This window comes from Thalassophryne amazonica, chromosome 15 (assembly GCF_902500255.1).
Source record: "Thalassophryne amazonica chromosome 15, fThaAma1.1, whole genome shotgun sequence".
NCBI classification, from domain to species: Eukaryota; Metazoa; Chordata; class Actinopteri; order Batrachoidiformes; family Batrachoididae; genus Thalassophryne; species Thalassophryne amazonica.
The window spans coordinates 16,068,865-16,084,043 of NC_047117.1; the positions used below are offsets into that span (position 1 = coordinate 16,068,865).

Genomic DNA, 15,179 nt, shown 5'->3' on the forward strand with positions numbered 1-15,179 from the left:
CTGTAAGAAACCGCCTAAAGGAAATGGGATTTACATACAGAAAAGCTAAACGAAAGCCATCATTAACACCTAAACAGAAAAAAACAAGGTTACAATGAGCTAAGGAAAAGCAATCGTGGACTGTGGATGACTGGATGAAAGTCATATTCAGTGATGAATTTCGAATCTGTGTTGGGCAAGGTGATGATGCTGGAACTTTTGTTTGGTGCCGTTCCAATGAGATTTATAAAGATGACTGCCTGAAGAGAACATGTAAATTTCCACAGTCATTGATGATATGGGGCTGCATGTCAGGTAAAAGCACTGGGGAGATGGCTGTCATTATTACATCATCAATAAATGCACAAGTTTACATTGATATTTTGGACACTTTTCTTATCCCATCAATTGAAAGGATGTTTGGGGATGATGAAATCATTTTTCAAGATGATAATGCATCTTGCCATAGAGCAAAAACTGTGAAAACATTCCTTGCAAAAAGACACATAGGGTCAATGTCATGGCCTGCAAATAGTCAGGCTCTTAATCCAATTGAAAATCTTTGGTGGAAGTTGAGGAAAATTGTCCATGACAAGGCTCCAACTTGCAAAGCTGATCTGGCAACAGCAATCAGAGAAAGTTGGAGCCAGATTGATGAAGAGTACTGTTTGTCACTCATTAAGTCCATGCCTCAGAGATTGCAAGCTGTTATAAAAGCCAGAGGTGGTGCAACAAATTACTAGTGATGTGTTGGAGCGTTCTTTTGTTTTTCATGATTCCATAATTTTTTCCTCAGAATTGAGTGATTCCATATTTTTTCCCTCTGCTTGGTCTAAAAAAGTAACCGTTACTGACTGCCACAATTTTTTTCCTAATTTCTTATAGTGTTTCTTAAAGCCAGAAAGTTGCCATTTGAAATGACTTTAGTTTTGTGTCATGTCTGTGATCTGCTTTTTTCTACAAAATTAAACAACTGAATGAACATCCTCCGAGGTCGGTGATTCCATAATTTTTGCCAGGGGTTGTAGATAAACCTTGTTAACTCGCGTATGCGTAACTCGCATTTCGGGTTTACTCAGTCGATTTGTGGACCCAGAAAATTAGACTACTGTGTAAAGACTACTGTGTGTTTTTGGTCAACCTCATTAACTCACGGTTTCCGATAACTCGCGGTTCAATTTTGTGGATCCCAACTTGTGCATGTTAATGAGGTTCACCTATATTTGTCCATTCTGAGTGTTTTCTATTTTTTGGCAGGAAAATTCTCACAATTGCCTGTTGCATTTTTTCCTTTGAAAACCAAGGTCAGCTCCCGTTAGACTGATGCTCTGCAGCATCCAGTAGCTACCCCTAATTATTACTGGAATTCTGATCCTTTGTTCCATGGGTTCCTATTGTTATTCTGGTTGTTACCAGTCTAACAGTACAGTGTAGATTCAAAACAGCAGATCAACAAAATAAAATGAAAAGACTTTGTATGAAAGCTGCACTTTTTTTTTTTTTTTTTTTTTTTTTTTTAAGTCAAATGATTTTGGGGTTTCATACCTGGTACCTCATTATTTTGTCATGGATGACAAGATAACAGTAAAAAATATGTGGACTTTACTGTAGTTTACTTTTTTTAATTGTTGAGGGAGAGCAGCATTTCAAACAGGATACAATTATAAGCAGGAACACCAGGTAATGAACAAGTAAAATTATAGGGTCAGACAAGAGCCTTCTGTATAAAAGTCTGAGTAAGTTTAAACTAGTATTAATATTTTCAATGCCACTTATACTACCAGGTTTTTTGGGGGGTGAGGGGGTGTCATTTGTCTATAATGCCATTATTATCTTGTCAAAAGTTGATACTTTTCAAGGTTTCTCTTCCGTTGTACATTTCCTGGTGACTGACCTGGCTGCCTTTGAGCGTCACTGGGTCTGTACAGTGATAAACTTAGACTTGGCTCTTTAATTAGTACTGTTCTGAATAGTAAAAAGAAATTCTGTTAGTACACAATATATAATTTAGGTAGTTTGAGGTGAAGTTAGACAGATCTGGGTCCTTAACAGACAAAGCCTGAACTCGTTCAGAAAAGGACCCTGAACATGAAATAGTGATATTTTATAGAGAGATCTGTTGCAATGGATTGACCTGTTTTCACAGCTGATTTCTATTTAGTCAACACAACAGAGGAGCTGTCCTTCCATGTCATGTGCACAGTGCATGATAACAAAGATTGTCATGTTTAAGCCAGGTGCTGACTAGGTCAAAATTGGAAAGACAAAAAAACAAGACCTTGGGGTTGGCGACCACTGTCTGTTGTTTCGCCTTTTCACATAACAGACGGCAGTTACAAATTGTGCTTTTCTGAGCAGATAGAAAATCTTAACAAGAACACAGTGACTCACTATGCAGATAAAAGATTTTAACAAGAACATATTGACCTAGTAAAACGTGACCTTATATAACCCTTATTGGAAATGCATGCCTGAAACTTACAGTTAAATAGCAAACCATGTCTTAGGTACTTATTAACAAGACAGATCCTTAAAAAGTATCATCATGTTGCCAACTTTCTGAAAGTACACTGTGAAACTGTAAAATGAAAATGAAACCTGCTGCAGACACTTGCTGTTAATTTCTCTGTTTTGCTGCTGCAAGTAAAAAGTAAGACCCTTTGGTTGCTCCCTTGTTTTCACCCAGGGTCACCACAGCAGATCCATGGTGGATCTGCATATTGATTCGGCACAAGTTTTATGCTGAATGCCCTTCCTGACGCAACTCCACATTGCATGGAGAAATGAGACAGTGGTGGAATTTGAACCGGAAACCCTCCGGACTGAAGCCAAGCACACTAACCACTTGGCCACCACCCCTGTTTTGCTGCTGCAAGTAGTAAGGCAAATCCATGAAGATACTGTTCTCAAAATGTTTTGTAAGGACATTCTTTGAAGTCATCAATGATTCTTTGTCATTCCACCCAAGGAAATCCCTGAAAAAGTGAAATTATGTACTCTGGTCATGGCGGTCCTAATTCCTCCAGATGTTAATGTAACGTGACAATAATTGAGCTGGGTGGATTGTTTAAGTAGTAGTTAAGACAGTTTAATTAGATGTTTGAGTTTTTTGCATTTTAGCCACTGTTTTTGTTTTTTAAAATGACTGGACAACTCGAATTGTAGGTGTCCTCATGGCGAATGAGGCGGATACTGATCTGACATGGAAGCAAATCAGAAGTGAAGTTGGTGTGACCGAGTCTATCAGATAGGACATGTGACCATTCAAAATGGCGGTGCCCTTCGGTTCTAGGGGACCTCATTGCAGATGAGGCAGTTGGCCTAGGAGGATTTAAAAAAAAAAAATTCATCACCCAAACATCAAGTGAGGTCAAAGGCCATAATAATGTCCTAAAGCTAAAAGCACAAAGTTGATGTAAAGAAATAAATCAAGTGTTTGCTTCTTCAAAGCATCTGCTGCAGCCAGGTGGAACATGGTCATCCTGTTGTCCTTTCCCAGCTGCTGGGGTCCTTAACACAGAGGCACTGTGTGCTGGATTATGCCTGGAGAAACGCGCCACGTGGCTATTATGTCATAGCTGATGCTTCCTCACCATGCATTTCATTTTCACCACGCATTTGTCATCCATATCTCCCTGATAACCACTTGTTTGACACAAGTCATTCCAGCGGTACTCAAGGAATGTCCGAGGAGACCTAGTAGCAAAGATATTTAGATGGCGCCATAGATCACTGGTTAGTGTCAAAGGCTCACAACCATACAGCAAGATGGGAAACACCAGGAGCTTAAAGACTTGAACTTTCATTCAAAGATACTGGATCCACCAAACACCTGTCTAGCTACCTCATGACTGTCAGCTCTTTCTTGGTCTCTTGATATCAAAGGCTGAGAATCCAGAGACATGAATGTCACTGCATCTACAAATTCAAATTGGATACACTGCTGATTGACTTTGTTGAAAGCCAGCACAAGCTCAAACCCAGACATTTCAGTTCCTTACTCATCTTGACAATGATCTAATAATCTGCCCTTCAGGAAATGTGACATAACTACTAACACTGTCATAGAGGTTATTAAAGTAATGTAGTTCGTGTTACCACTTGAAATCCTAGGCAGTCCATTGACTTTAGGGTCGTATCAGATGAACATAAAGGTAGATGGAGGGCATTCAAAATGTCCTACCTCTGTCGAAGGGAAGCAATCCTAGACTTCTGCATTAGGTTCAACATTATTATTTCCATCAGTCGACAGTGCATTCTGAAAGTATTCAGTGCTTCACTTTTTCCCCATTTTATGTTAGTCATATTCCAAAATGGGTGACGTTAATTTTTTTTCCTCAGAATTCTACACACAATATCCCATAACAACAATGTGGAAAGGTTTTTTTTTTTTTTTTTTTTTTTTTTTGCAGATTTATAAAAATAAAAAATCACATGTACATCAGTATTCACAGCCTTTGCCGTGAAGCTCAAAATTGAGCTCAGGTGCATCCTGTTTCCTTTGATCATCCTCGAGATGTTTCTACAGCTTAATTGGAGTCCGCCTGGGGTAAATTCAGTTGATTGGACATGAATTGTAAAGGCACACAACTGTCTACATATATCTCACAGTTGACAGTGCATGTCAGAGCACAAACAAGGCATGAAGTCAAAGGAATTGTCTGTAGACCTCCAAGACAAGATTGTCTTGAGGCACAAATCTGGGGAAGGGTACAGAAACATTTCTGCTGCTTGGAAGGTCCCAATGAGCACAGTGGCCTCCATCATCTGTAAATGGAAGAAGTTCGGATCCATCAGGACTCTTCCTAGAGCTAGCCATCCATCTATATTGAGCAATCAGGAGAGAAGGGCCTTAGTCAAGGAGGTGACCAAAAACCTGACGGTCACTCCTTTGAGACTGTCTGCACCAGTCCACCAATCAGGCCTGTATGGTAGAGTGGACAGATGGAAGCCACTCCTTAGTAAAAGGCACATGGAAGCCCACCTGGAGTTTGCCAAAAGGCACCTGAAGAACTCTCAGACCACGGGAAACAAAATTCTCTGGTTTGATGAGACAAAGATTGAACTCTTTGGTGTGAATGCCAGGCATCATGTTTTGGCGGAAACCAGGCACCATCCCTACAGTGAAGCCTGGTGGTGGGAGCATCATGCTGTGAGGATGTTTTTCAGCAGCAGGAACTAGGAGACTAGTCAGGATTGAGGGAAAGGTGAATGTAACAATATACAGAGACATCCTGGATGAAAACTCCAGATCGCTGGGTTAAACTCAGTCTTACACTTGTGACAAAGATTTTTAAGTCCTTGTGTTTGGGACAGGACGAGGTGTTTGTCCTTGTGTTGACATTAACATTATCAATCGAATGTTTTACATTTATCTCTTAGTTTCAATTGAGACATGTTTCTTTGATCTGAACATAATTTTTCTCAACAAAATCATAAATACATAAAACCTCTACACAAATGTCCACAGAGCTTATCAAGAGCATTGTTGCATAGGTCAATGGAAAGACACGAAAAAGAAAATTCAACGTCATTAAGAGTTTTTAAGAGCAGAATAGCCCTCATAATTAAGTGGAAAAAGTTTGGAATAAACGCAACATCCTGAAGCACGACACTGGGCCAAACTAAACAAGAAGGAAATGGGAATTTATAAGAGATGTGACCAAGAAGTTGTTGCTAACTTCGGAAAACGTGACAATGGTGGAAACTTCCCGAAGTACAACCTTTGCTGCAGTAGTTCTCTGATCTGACATTTATGACCACATGGAAATTTTGAAGGCTGACTTGGGCTTTACAGAAGGTTTTTATTCCCCTGATATGAAATACGGGGGGAGATAAAGCAATCACCATGTCCGTCTGTCTGTCCATGCATCCATTTTCACTTGTTTGCGCGATATCTCAAGAACCAGTTGACAAATTTTATTCATATTTAGCAAGAGGTTGTACTTGGGTGATCCCCAGACACTTTTTATTACTGATTTGTGGGGACCGGGTGTATATGTCCTCTCTTGATGACTCTTGTTTTTTAGTTACACTTTGGATTCCTTAAGACTTCATAAGCAAATTAACAGGTGTAGTTGAACCAAAATGCTGCTTCTGGAATTAAAACAGAACATCACTTTAAAGTTTTGGTTGCTGCACCGACTCTTCCTGTCACAAATAAAGGTACTGCTGCTTTACAAAACATTAGATGGTTTTGGGCTGAGTTACCTATCAGATCTGCTTCTGTTAGGAACCTTTTGATCTTATGTTTGTCTGACAACTGTCCCTAATGTCAGAACTCATTATCGGTCTTTAAATTTAAACTTTTATTTTAATTCAAGTTATAAGTTTCATTTATTCATGAAATACATATTTCAAAAGAATTCAAGAATTCTTTTTGTTTGTTTTTTGTGTGTGTGTGTGTGTTAAAACCTGGAAAGGATTAGTCACATAAAAGCCAAAAGTCCACAGGTATATCCTGAATGTTGTTTCCTGCTTCCACTCCACTGAAAATGTACCCAGCTGTGATTTTTGTGTGTGTGATTGCGCCATTCCCTCCCAATTTTGTCGACAAATCATGTTTGAAAATAAGTTGTAGGACCTCACAAACTAGTAAAAAACTGACAGTTTGGAAAAGCTGGAACTTTTTAGGCCTTTGTATTGATTTCTTTGAAATGGCTTTCCATGCATAGTGCTGTATAAAGTGTCTTCCTTCCATGATTCTGTTTGAACTTCACGAACTTGAGGTCATTTCACTGGAGAAGCAATGTTAGTAAATCGTTGATGTATGTTTCTTACGTCAGATGTTGCTGAGTTAGCAGTTCAACTGTCTGAGCAGTCTGGTTTGTATTTTAATATTTAACATGTCTGTTTTTGTTTCCAGAGACATGAAGAGGGACTCGGACAAAGACCAGAAAAGTGCATCTTCTAAACCTGCAGAAGCACCCTCATGTAGCCCTCCAAATACCAGTGGCCACACCCCCAGCCCAGAAAAGGAGGTTCCACTTATTCAGGCACCTCCCCGCTCCAAGTGGGAGAGGGAAGACGACGAGGAGGAAGGGCTAGAAAATGAGTTGGAACCACCCAAGGAACCAACACCGCCACTGCACAGGAGCCGCAGCAGTGATGTGCAGCCGGAAGCACCGAAACCCGTCGCCAATGAAAGCCGAGAGCGAATGAGAGATGAGAGGAGAGGAGCAGTGAAGGAAGAGAAAAAGGGTAGAGGAGGACCAAGGGAAGAGGGCAGAGGTGTCAGGGTGGCGCATGTGGGTTCTAACAAACCAACCAAAGCTAAAGTGAGAGAGGAGGGGAAAGGGGGAACGGGGAAGGAGGAGAGAGCAGCGGAGGGCAGAGGTGGAGGAAGAGAGGAGAATCGCGGCCCAGAACCCAAGAGGCAACGCTTGTGCTCCGACCTGGGCCGTGAGACAGACGAGGCCGCGTTCGTTCCAGATTACAGTGAAGGAGAAGGCTCTGAGCCCGACAGAGGGCGGAGCCACAGCCCCAGCCAGTCAACCAGCCAACCGTCCCACAGTCCCACCCTGAGCAACCTCGGAGGCTCGGCCACCGCCACGGCAGAGAAGAAGAAGAAAAAACACAAGAAGCATAAAAAGCACAAAAAGCATAAGAAGCATAGCAGCCAGGACAAAGAGGGAGAACACAAGGAGCACAAACATAAACACAAGAAAAAGAAACACAAAAAGAACAAAGACAAAGATGCAGAAGAGCAAGAGAGGACAGATAAACCAGAGCATGAGGTGCCAGTAAAATAGGGCATGGCTGCGCTGCTAAAACAAAGCCATAGGCTATAATTTGTAACTATCCTAAGATGCATCTAGAAATATTGTCTCCCGTTAGCATGGCTGCACCTCCTGCTCATTGAAAGGTATGGATGAAACACTGCAGGGTGTCTCAAAGTCCCATGTTTTCACAGGACCCTGGCATGGGGCTGCTCAGCTGCTGTGCTTCATGTTACTCAAACTGTTGGATGTACACGAAGCACCGGTGACCACTGCTAACATCCATGTGGAGCTTGGCTGGGCTCACAGACTCTGGCAGTGAAGTTCAGTGACAGGAAACCGAAATACTGTACTCAGGGATGCACTTTGTTTTCATTGAAGGAGGAATCACCGTTTCTCTGCCTCTTATTAAACTGTAAATAGAGACGAGCCCCACCACTTGATTTTGGTCCTTGGTTGGTCATGTCCCTGTGTGCTGGTTAATGTTCGATGATCCTTAAGCTGTTGCAGTCAGTTTTTGACCATTACCTGCAGTTGACATACCTGTGAATACTAACCAGTATTGCAGAATAGCGTGCATAGTTTGTTCCTTCAGGCAGCAGGTTTTTTTTTTTTTTTGTTCTGGTTTTTGCAGCGGTTTGTTTTTGGGAAAGATGTTTCTGGGTAATGGTTGTCATTTGGCAGTCCCACACGCTTCTCGATGGTGATGCATTCAGCGATGCTTTTGTATCGGAGATCAAACAAGCTAAGGCGCACTGTGAAAGCCTACTGTGAGTTTAAAAGAAGTGTGACAGATTACATGAAAGTGTCTGCAAATTGTCACTTTCATCTTAGTTTATTTCAGCCAGCTACCTAGAAGATTGAGATATTTACAACACTTTGTGTATAAGGAACTAAAACATGAAAGTTAGTGTGGCCCTTTAAGGAAATAACTGAACTTGGTGTTTTATGCTACACTGGAATGTATGTCGATCATAAAATCTGTTAATTTTTTTTTTTATGTGCAGCAGCAGTGAGTGAAATGTGACTGAGGGTTTGTAGCCTGACAAATGGCAATTATTATTATTTTTTTTATTATTATTAAAAACTGTTGACCTCAGAACATCCCTGTGTCATTCATTCTTGTGCAATAAATTAAATTTGCATCATCTGTACTTTGTCTTAATTTTGACAGTGGACCTTTTTAAGCTAATGGCTGTGATTAGAATTTTTCAATAGTCACGGAAATAGAAGGTATCAGTGACAAAGGTACAGTCAGTTATATGGAATTACTGTACAATAATTAAATGTCACACTCAGGTGGTGGTCAAATCTAATTATGTAGCATCGGCAGAAGAAAAATGTTTCTGTATAATTTAGTGTTACTGCTGACTGACATTTCTCACAGCACCTCTGCAGTCGTGCTGATTTTTATCCGGACATCAGTATTTACATTTCAAAGGCATCATAAAAGGAGCGTTCATCCAAGCAGCTGCACAATGTTGATTTTTACATTAATAAAACCTTCACGTTGGCTGTTAAACCTGAGTTAACCTTAATATTTTTCCCCCTCTGCCCTGAGCTTTTTGTGTCCTTTGGACTGTAATTATGGCACCAGAGAAAATTTAGTATACAGTGCATCGAGAAAGTATTCACAGCACTTCACTTTCCCCACATTTATGTTACAGCCTTATTCCAAAATGGAGTAAATTTTTTTCCCCCCTCAAAAGTTCTACATACAACATCCCATAATGACAATATGGGGAAAAAAAATGTTGCAAATTTATTTAAAAAATTTTTAAAAAGTCATACGTACATAAGTATTCACATCCTTTGCTCAGTACTATGTTGATCCTCCTTTGGCAGCAATTACAGCCTCAAGTCTTCTTGCATATGATGCCACAAGTTTGGTGCACTGATCTTTATGCAGTTTTGTCCATTCCTCTTTGCAGCACCTCTCAGGCTCCATCAGGTTGGATGTGTGGTGTTGCACACACCTTTTCAGATCTCTCCAGAGATGTTCAATCAGATTCAGGTCTGAGTTCTGACTGGGCCACTCAGGAGCATTTACAGAGTTGTCCTGAAGCCACTCCTTTGATATCTTGGCTGTGTGCTTAGGGTCATTGTCCTGCTGAAAAGAGCAGGTTTTCATCCAGGATGTCCGATTGGTTGGTTGCTGCAGAGATGGCTGTTCTTATGGAAGGTTCTGCTTTCTCCACAGAGGAATGCTGGAGCTCTGACAGAGTGAGTGCTGGGTTCTTGGTCACCTCCCTGAGTAAGGTCCTTCTCCCCCGATCGCTTAGTTTTGACGGGTGGCCAACTCTAGGAAGAGTCCTGGTGGATCTGAACGTTTTCCATTTATGGATGATTGAGGCCACTGTACTGAGTAGGACTTTCAAACAGCGGAAATGCTTCTGTACCCTTCCCCAGATGGTGCCTGGTTTCCTCCAAACATGATTCCTGGCATTCACATCATAGAGTTCAATCTTTGTCTCATCAGACCAGAGAATTTTGTTTCTCATGGTCTGAGAGTCCTTCAGGTGCCTTTTGGCAAACTCCAGCCAGGCTGCCGTTTGCCTTTTACTGAGTGACTTCCATCTGGCCACTCTACCATACAGGCCTGATTGGTGAATTGCTGCAGAGATGGTTGTCCTTCTGGAAGGTTCTCCCGTCTCCACAGAGGAATGCTGGAGCTCTCACAGAGTGATCATCGGGTTCTTACACCTCCCTGACTGAGGCCCTTCTCCCCCGATGGGTCAGTTTAGACGGGCGACCAACTCTAGGAAGAGTCCAGGTGGATCCAAATTTCTTTCATTTACGGATGTTGGAGGCCACTGTACTCATTGGGACCTTCAAAGCAGCAGAAATGTTTTTGTACCTTTCCCCAGATTTGTGCTTCGAGACAATTCTGTCTTGGGGGTCGACAGACAATTCCTTTGACTTCATGCTTGGTTTGTGTTCTGACATGCACTGCCAATTGTGGGACCTTATATGTAGACAGGTGTGTGTCTTTCCAAATCATGTCCAATCAACTGAATTCACCCCAGGAGGACTTCAGTTAAGCTGTAGAAACATCTCAAGGATGATCAGTGGACACAGGATGCACGTGAACTAAATTTGGAGCTTCATGTCCAAAGGCTGTGAATACATGTGATCTCTTCATTTTTTTAAACACATTTGCAAAAATCTCAAACTTTCTTCACACTGTCATTATGGAGTATTGTGTGTAAAGGTTTGAGAAAAAAAAAAAAAAGAATTTCATCCGCTTTGTAATGTGGAAAAAGTGAGGCGTTGTGATGCGCTGTAGCTGAACTTTCTCACAATTTGCTCATTTAAATGTGAAAGATTCCACGTTTTATGGCATTTATTTAGTCATATGTGAGTGGATTTGTAGATTTTCTGTTTTTAAATAAGTCAAGTCAATAATGAGGATGGGAAAATTCTGCATATTCTTAAAAAAATGTAAATATTCAATTGCAAAACATTTAAAAAATGAAAGTGGGGAAATGAAAAAAAAAATGCTACTATTAAACATTTTTTTCTTCATACAGTTACAGAAGCTTGATATTAATTGTTTGCTTTCTGTTTCCACTGAGAGGTGCACAGAGGAGGTTTTGCTTTAGTCCTCGAAAGCTGTTATTTAGCAGTAGTGATGAGTTCCAGGTTTTTTTTAAATCAGCTCTTTCATTCAGACATGAATAATTAAAACTCAACTTCCCAGAAGGAACTCACTGCAGTGACTCCCAATGAACACTGTGTGGCGCTGTAACTCCTGCCTGGAGTCGTGATGAGGCAGGAAAGCTGAGAATTCACTGGCTGGTTTTGCAAATCCTCATTATGCATTATTTGTTTTGTCTGTGTGCACATAACATGATATTGCGTCTGGAACAGAGGAGGAGCTGAAGGCTGCAGATGATGATGGGCTGAGAGGAACCAGAGCAGTTCAACTATTTAGTCCACAGCAACAGCAAGCAGCGCTTAAAAACACTATCTGTCAGCTTACTGCGTGTTTGTGCACGTGTTTATAGAGTGCAAAAAGTGCATATAAGGTCATTGTTAATGCACTCAGAGATTAGTGAGACCATTAGAGGAGATTAATATGTTTTAACTGATGCCCGGATCTGTCATCACGGATCTTTCATCGGGTGAGCTTGACCCTGAATGTGTCTGTTTGTGTCGTTATGTTTTTGTCTTACAAAAAAAAAAAAAAAAAAGACATCATATTCTGTCAGCAAGGCCAAAGGTTGCTAAGCAACTTGAGAAAAGATGCTCCTCTGCTGAATGGCTGCCAGTCTCCTTTGTTATCCTGGGCCACGGGTTCTGGATGATTGTTCCCGTGTTGATCGGTGCATGCAAAAGAAATAGGAAAATGAGAAGAATGGGATGTGGAAATGTGCACCCTGATGGATTACAGTGTTCTTCAGAAAGAACCAGAGTAATGAAACCAGCCAGTCTGTAATGTTGCTGCATCGCTGAAGCTCATCCAGTTGTTCTTAAAACATTTTGAGTTTGGAGCCGTACCGCACGTCTTACAGCTAAATGCTTCTAAATTTTGGTGAAACTTTTAAAACTTGAGGGCAAACCAATTTGGGACTCTGCAAATTTTGGTAATTCCCCTGTGGGATGTTAGTCAGGAGGACTTGCTAAGGGTGGTCCCTCATAAGTTGTTTATTTACTAGTTTGGAAGGTCCTGCGACTTATACTCCAGTGCAACTTATACCACCCCCCCCCCCCAAAAAAAAATATATATATTGTTGACAGCTATTTATATAGGTCTTTCCCAAGAATCAAAGCACAAAACAAGTAATTCCAATAATACAAGTACACTACAACAGTGCACAAAAATTCCAAATTAAATTCAGTTCAATTGCAATTCAATTTATTTTATTTGTATAGCACCACATCACAACAAAGCTGTATCAAGGTGCTTCACATGAGTAAGGTCTAATTGCATCAAACCCCCCTCAGCAAGCACACAGGCAACAGTGGTAAGGAAAAACTCCCTCTGGTGATAATGAGGAAGAAACCTCAAGCAGACCAGACTCAGAGGGGTGATCCACTGCTTAGGCCATTCTAACAGTTACAAGGTTTTTACAGATTGTACAAAACTTTGTTTGCAAACAGATGAAGCAGAAGAGGAACCAAAAACAGAGTCCTTAATTTAAAATACAGCAGAGTCCATCTTGGGTCTCTAATACAGCATATAGGCATCCATATCCAGCACCAGTAGGCTGCAGGCGAGGACCTCCAGATAGTGGTGGAGCAGGCATGACATCACAAGGTTGATCTGGCGCTTTGGTGGTGCTGGGTCAGGTTCAGTCATTAGTGTTGTCAGTGCCTCAGACAGAGAGAAAAAGAGCAGAATCAGTCGGGCAGAAAAACTGCACCTGAGGTATGAGTTCACCAAGAGTAAATCGGGAAGCAGAGCGAATACTAAGGTGATCGCCGCAGGTAGTCATGAGCTTCTCTAACAGACCCAGAATTTAGATGAAGTGAGGCCGAGACCTGTTCTGGTGCTAATAAGATTAGTTAAAGGGATCGGAAGCATAGTTCCATACTATGCCAGTATGCCAACCATACGAGAGGGAGAATAGATGTGCCTTCAGTCTGGACTTGATTGTCTCTGCAGAATCTGACTATTTTTCCACAAAATAGAGGCACGATAAGTGAAGGCTCTGTGGCCTGCAGACTTTTTATTCACCCTAGGGACACAAACTAGTCCTACGTCCTGAGAACACAGAGCTTGGCCGGTACGTAGGGTGTAATTAGGCCAGCTAAGTAGGGAGGTGCCAGGCCATGAATAATTTTATAGGTGAGTTACAAAACCTTAAAATACGACCTCACAGACACAGGAAACCAATGAAGAGATGCCAAAATTGGTGTAATGTGATCGAACTTTTTACTTCTTGTCAAAACTCTGCAGCAGCATTTTGAACCAATTGGAGACCCCTAATGCTGGACTGTGTTAGACCAGAGAACAGAACGTTGCAGTAATCCAATCTAGAAGAGACAAATGCATCAGCCATAGACAGGATAGGACAAATCTTTTTTCCCTTAACTGTTTTTTTTATTTTTTCAGAATAACTCAAATATAAAACCAAAACTACACACAAAAAATTGAAAAGAACAAGTGCCCCTATATTCTAGCCCTAAACAAAATCCATTCGCATCTTTTAAATAAATGAAATAAAAGGCCTCCAAATATCTTGTGGGGGAAATGCAGTTAGCGTTTTGCGCATGCACAATAAAATGGTGTAATGGGAATTGTATATATTCTGCATTATTTGGTTACACTTGTATGTAAGCGGATATAAATTAGTAGCTAATATGAATTTGCCAACTACAATCAAAAATCTGGTTTGTTTTTCCTCAATTTTGAAATTGGGACAAAAATTGGGGCCAAAAATCAGCGATTAGAGATCGCCATACGACTCTTAATCAGCCGTGCCTGGATGAAAACGCCTCACCGTGTCAGAGTTTGACTAAGTTCTTGCTGTTTGGATGGTGTTGGAGGTAAAGGTGTGCATGGTGCTCCAGCAGAGGACTTTGCTTCAGCGCCTTAAAGCTTAAATAATTAAAAAGATAAAGGTGGTTATAAAACAAGCACAGCCGTTTTGTTCATTAGGATGCCCCTTAGACCTCAATTTAGAGGTATTCTGGGCTCACCCAACCGAGAAGACATCCTCAGGATGGACACAAACACACAGGAGGATTTGCACATCCCATCTGCCCTCAGAATACCTCAGGCTCCCCCAGGAGTTCCTGGAGGAATACGTGATGTCTAACGTGATCCAGTTCCGAATAAACACTGAAAACAGATGGATGGAGGCTTGTTTGCTTTCACCTTTGGAGGTTACTTTTTAACAAACAATGAAGATACTAGTAGTTTATAGACACAAGAACCCTCTTCACACTTTCTGGGACTCCAAACTGGAATTTATTCCTAATTGAGTTTTGATTGATGGCTTTTTTAATTGCTTGTTAAAATAAATAAATAAATTGAAAAATCTATCTGCCTTGTTCTTTCCATGATCGTATTCCGTCTGAAGCATCACAGCATTAGATGTATACTCAACAAAAATATAAATGCAACACTTTTGGTTTTGCTCCCATTTTGTATGAGATGAACTCAAAGATCTAAAACTTTTTCCACATACACAATATCACCATTTCCCTCAAATATTGTTCACAAACCAGTCTAAATCTGTGATAGTGAGCACTTCTCCTTTGCTGAGATAATCCATCCCACCTCACAGGTGTGCCATATCAAGATGCTGATTAGACACCATGATTAGTGCACAGGTGTGCCTTAGACTGCCCACAATAAAAGGCCACTCTGAAAGGTGCAGTTTTGTTTTATTGGGGGGGATACCAGTCAGTATCTGGTGTGACCACCATTTGCCTCATGCAGTGCAACACATCTCCTTCGCATAGAGTTGATCAGGTTGTCAATTGTGGCCTGTGGAATGTTGGTCCACTCCTCTTCAATGGCTGTGCGAAGTT

General features: G+C 41.1%; 1 protein-coding gene across 1 annotated transcript in view; it reads left to right on the top strand.

Annotated features, from left to right (window-relative positions):
• The window catches only part of LOC117525538 (E3 ubiquitin-protein ligase RBBP6-like), a 39,017-nt gene extending 30,841 nt beyond the window's left edge, over positions 1–8,176 (top strand). Inside the window, exon 20 of the mRNA XM_034187403.1 lies at positions 6,845–8,176. Coding sequence (XP_034043294.1) covers positions 6,845–7,730 — 886 coding nt within the window. The 3' untranslated portion in view covers positions 7,731–8,176. The remainder of the gene's footprint in view (positions 1–6,844) is intronic.
• Positions 8,177–15,179: the final 7,003 nt, after the last annotated feature.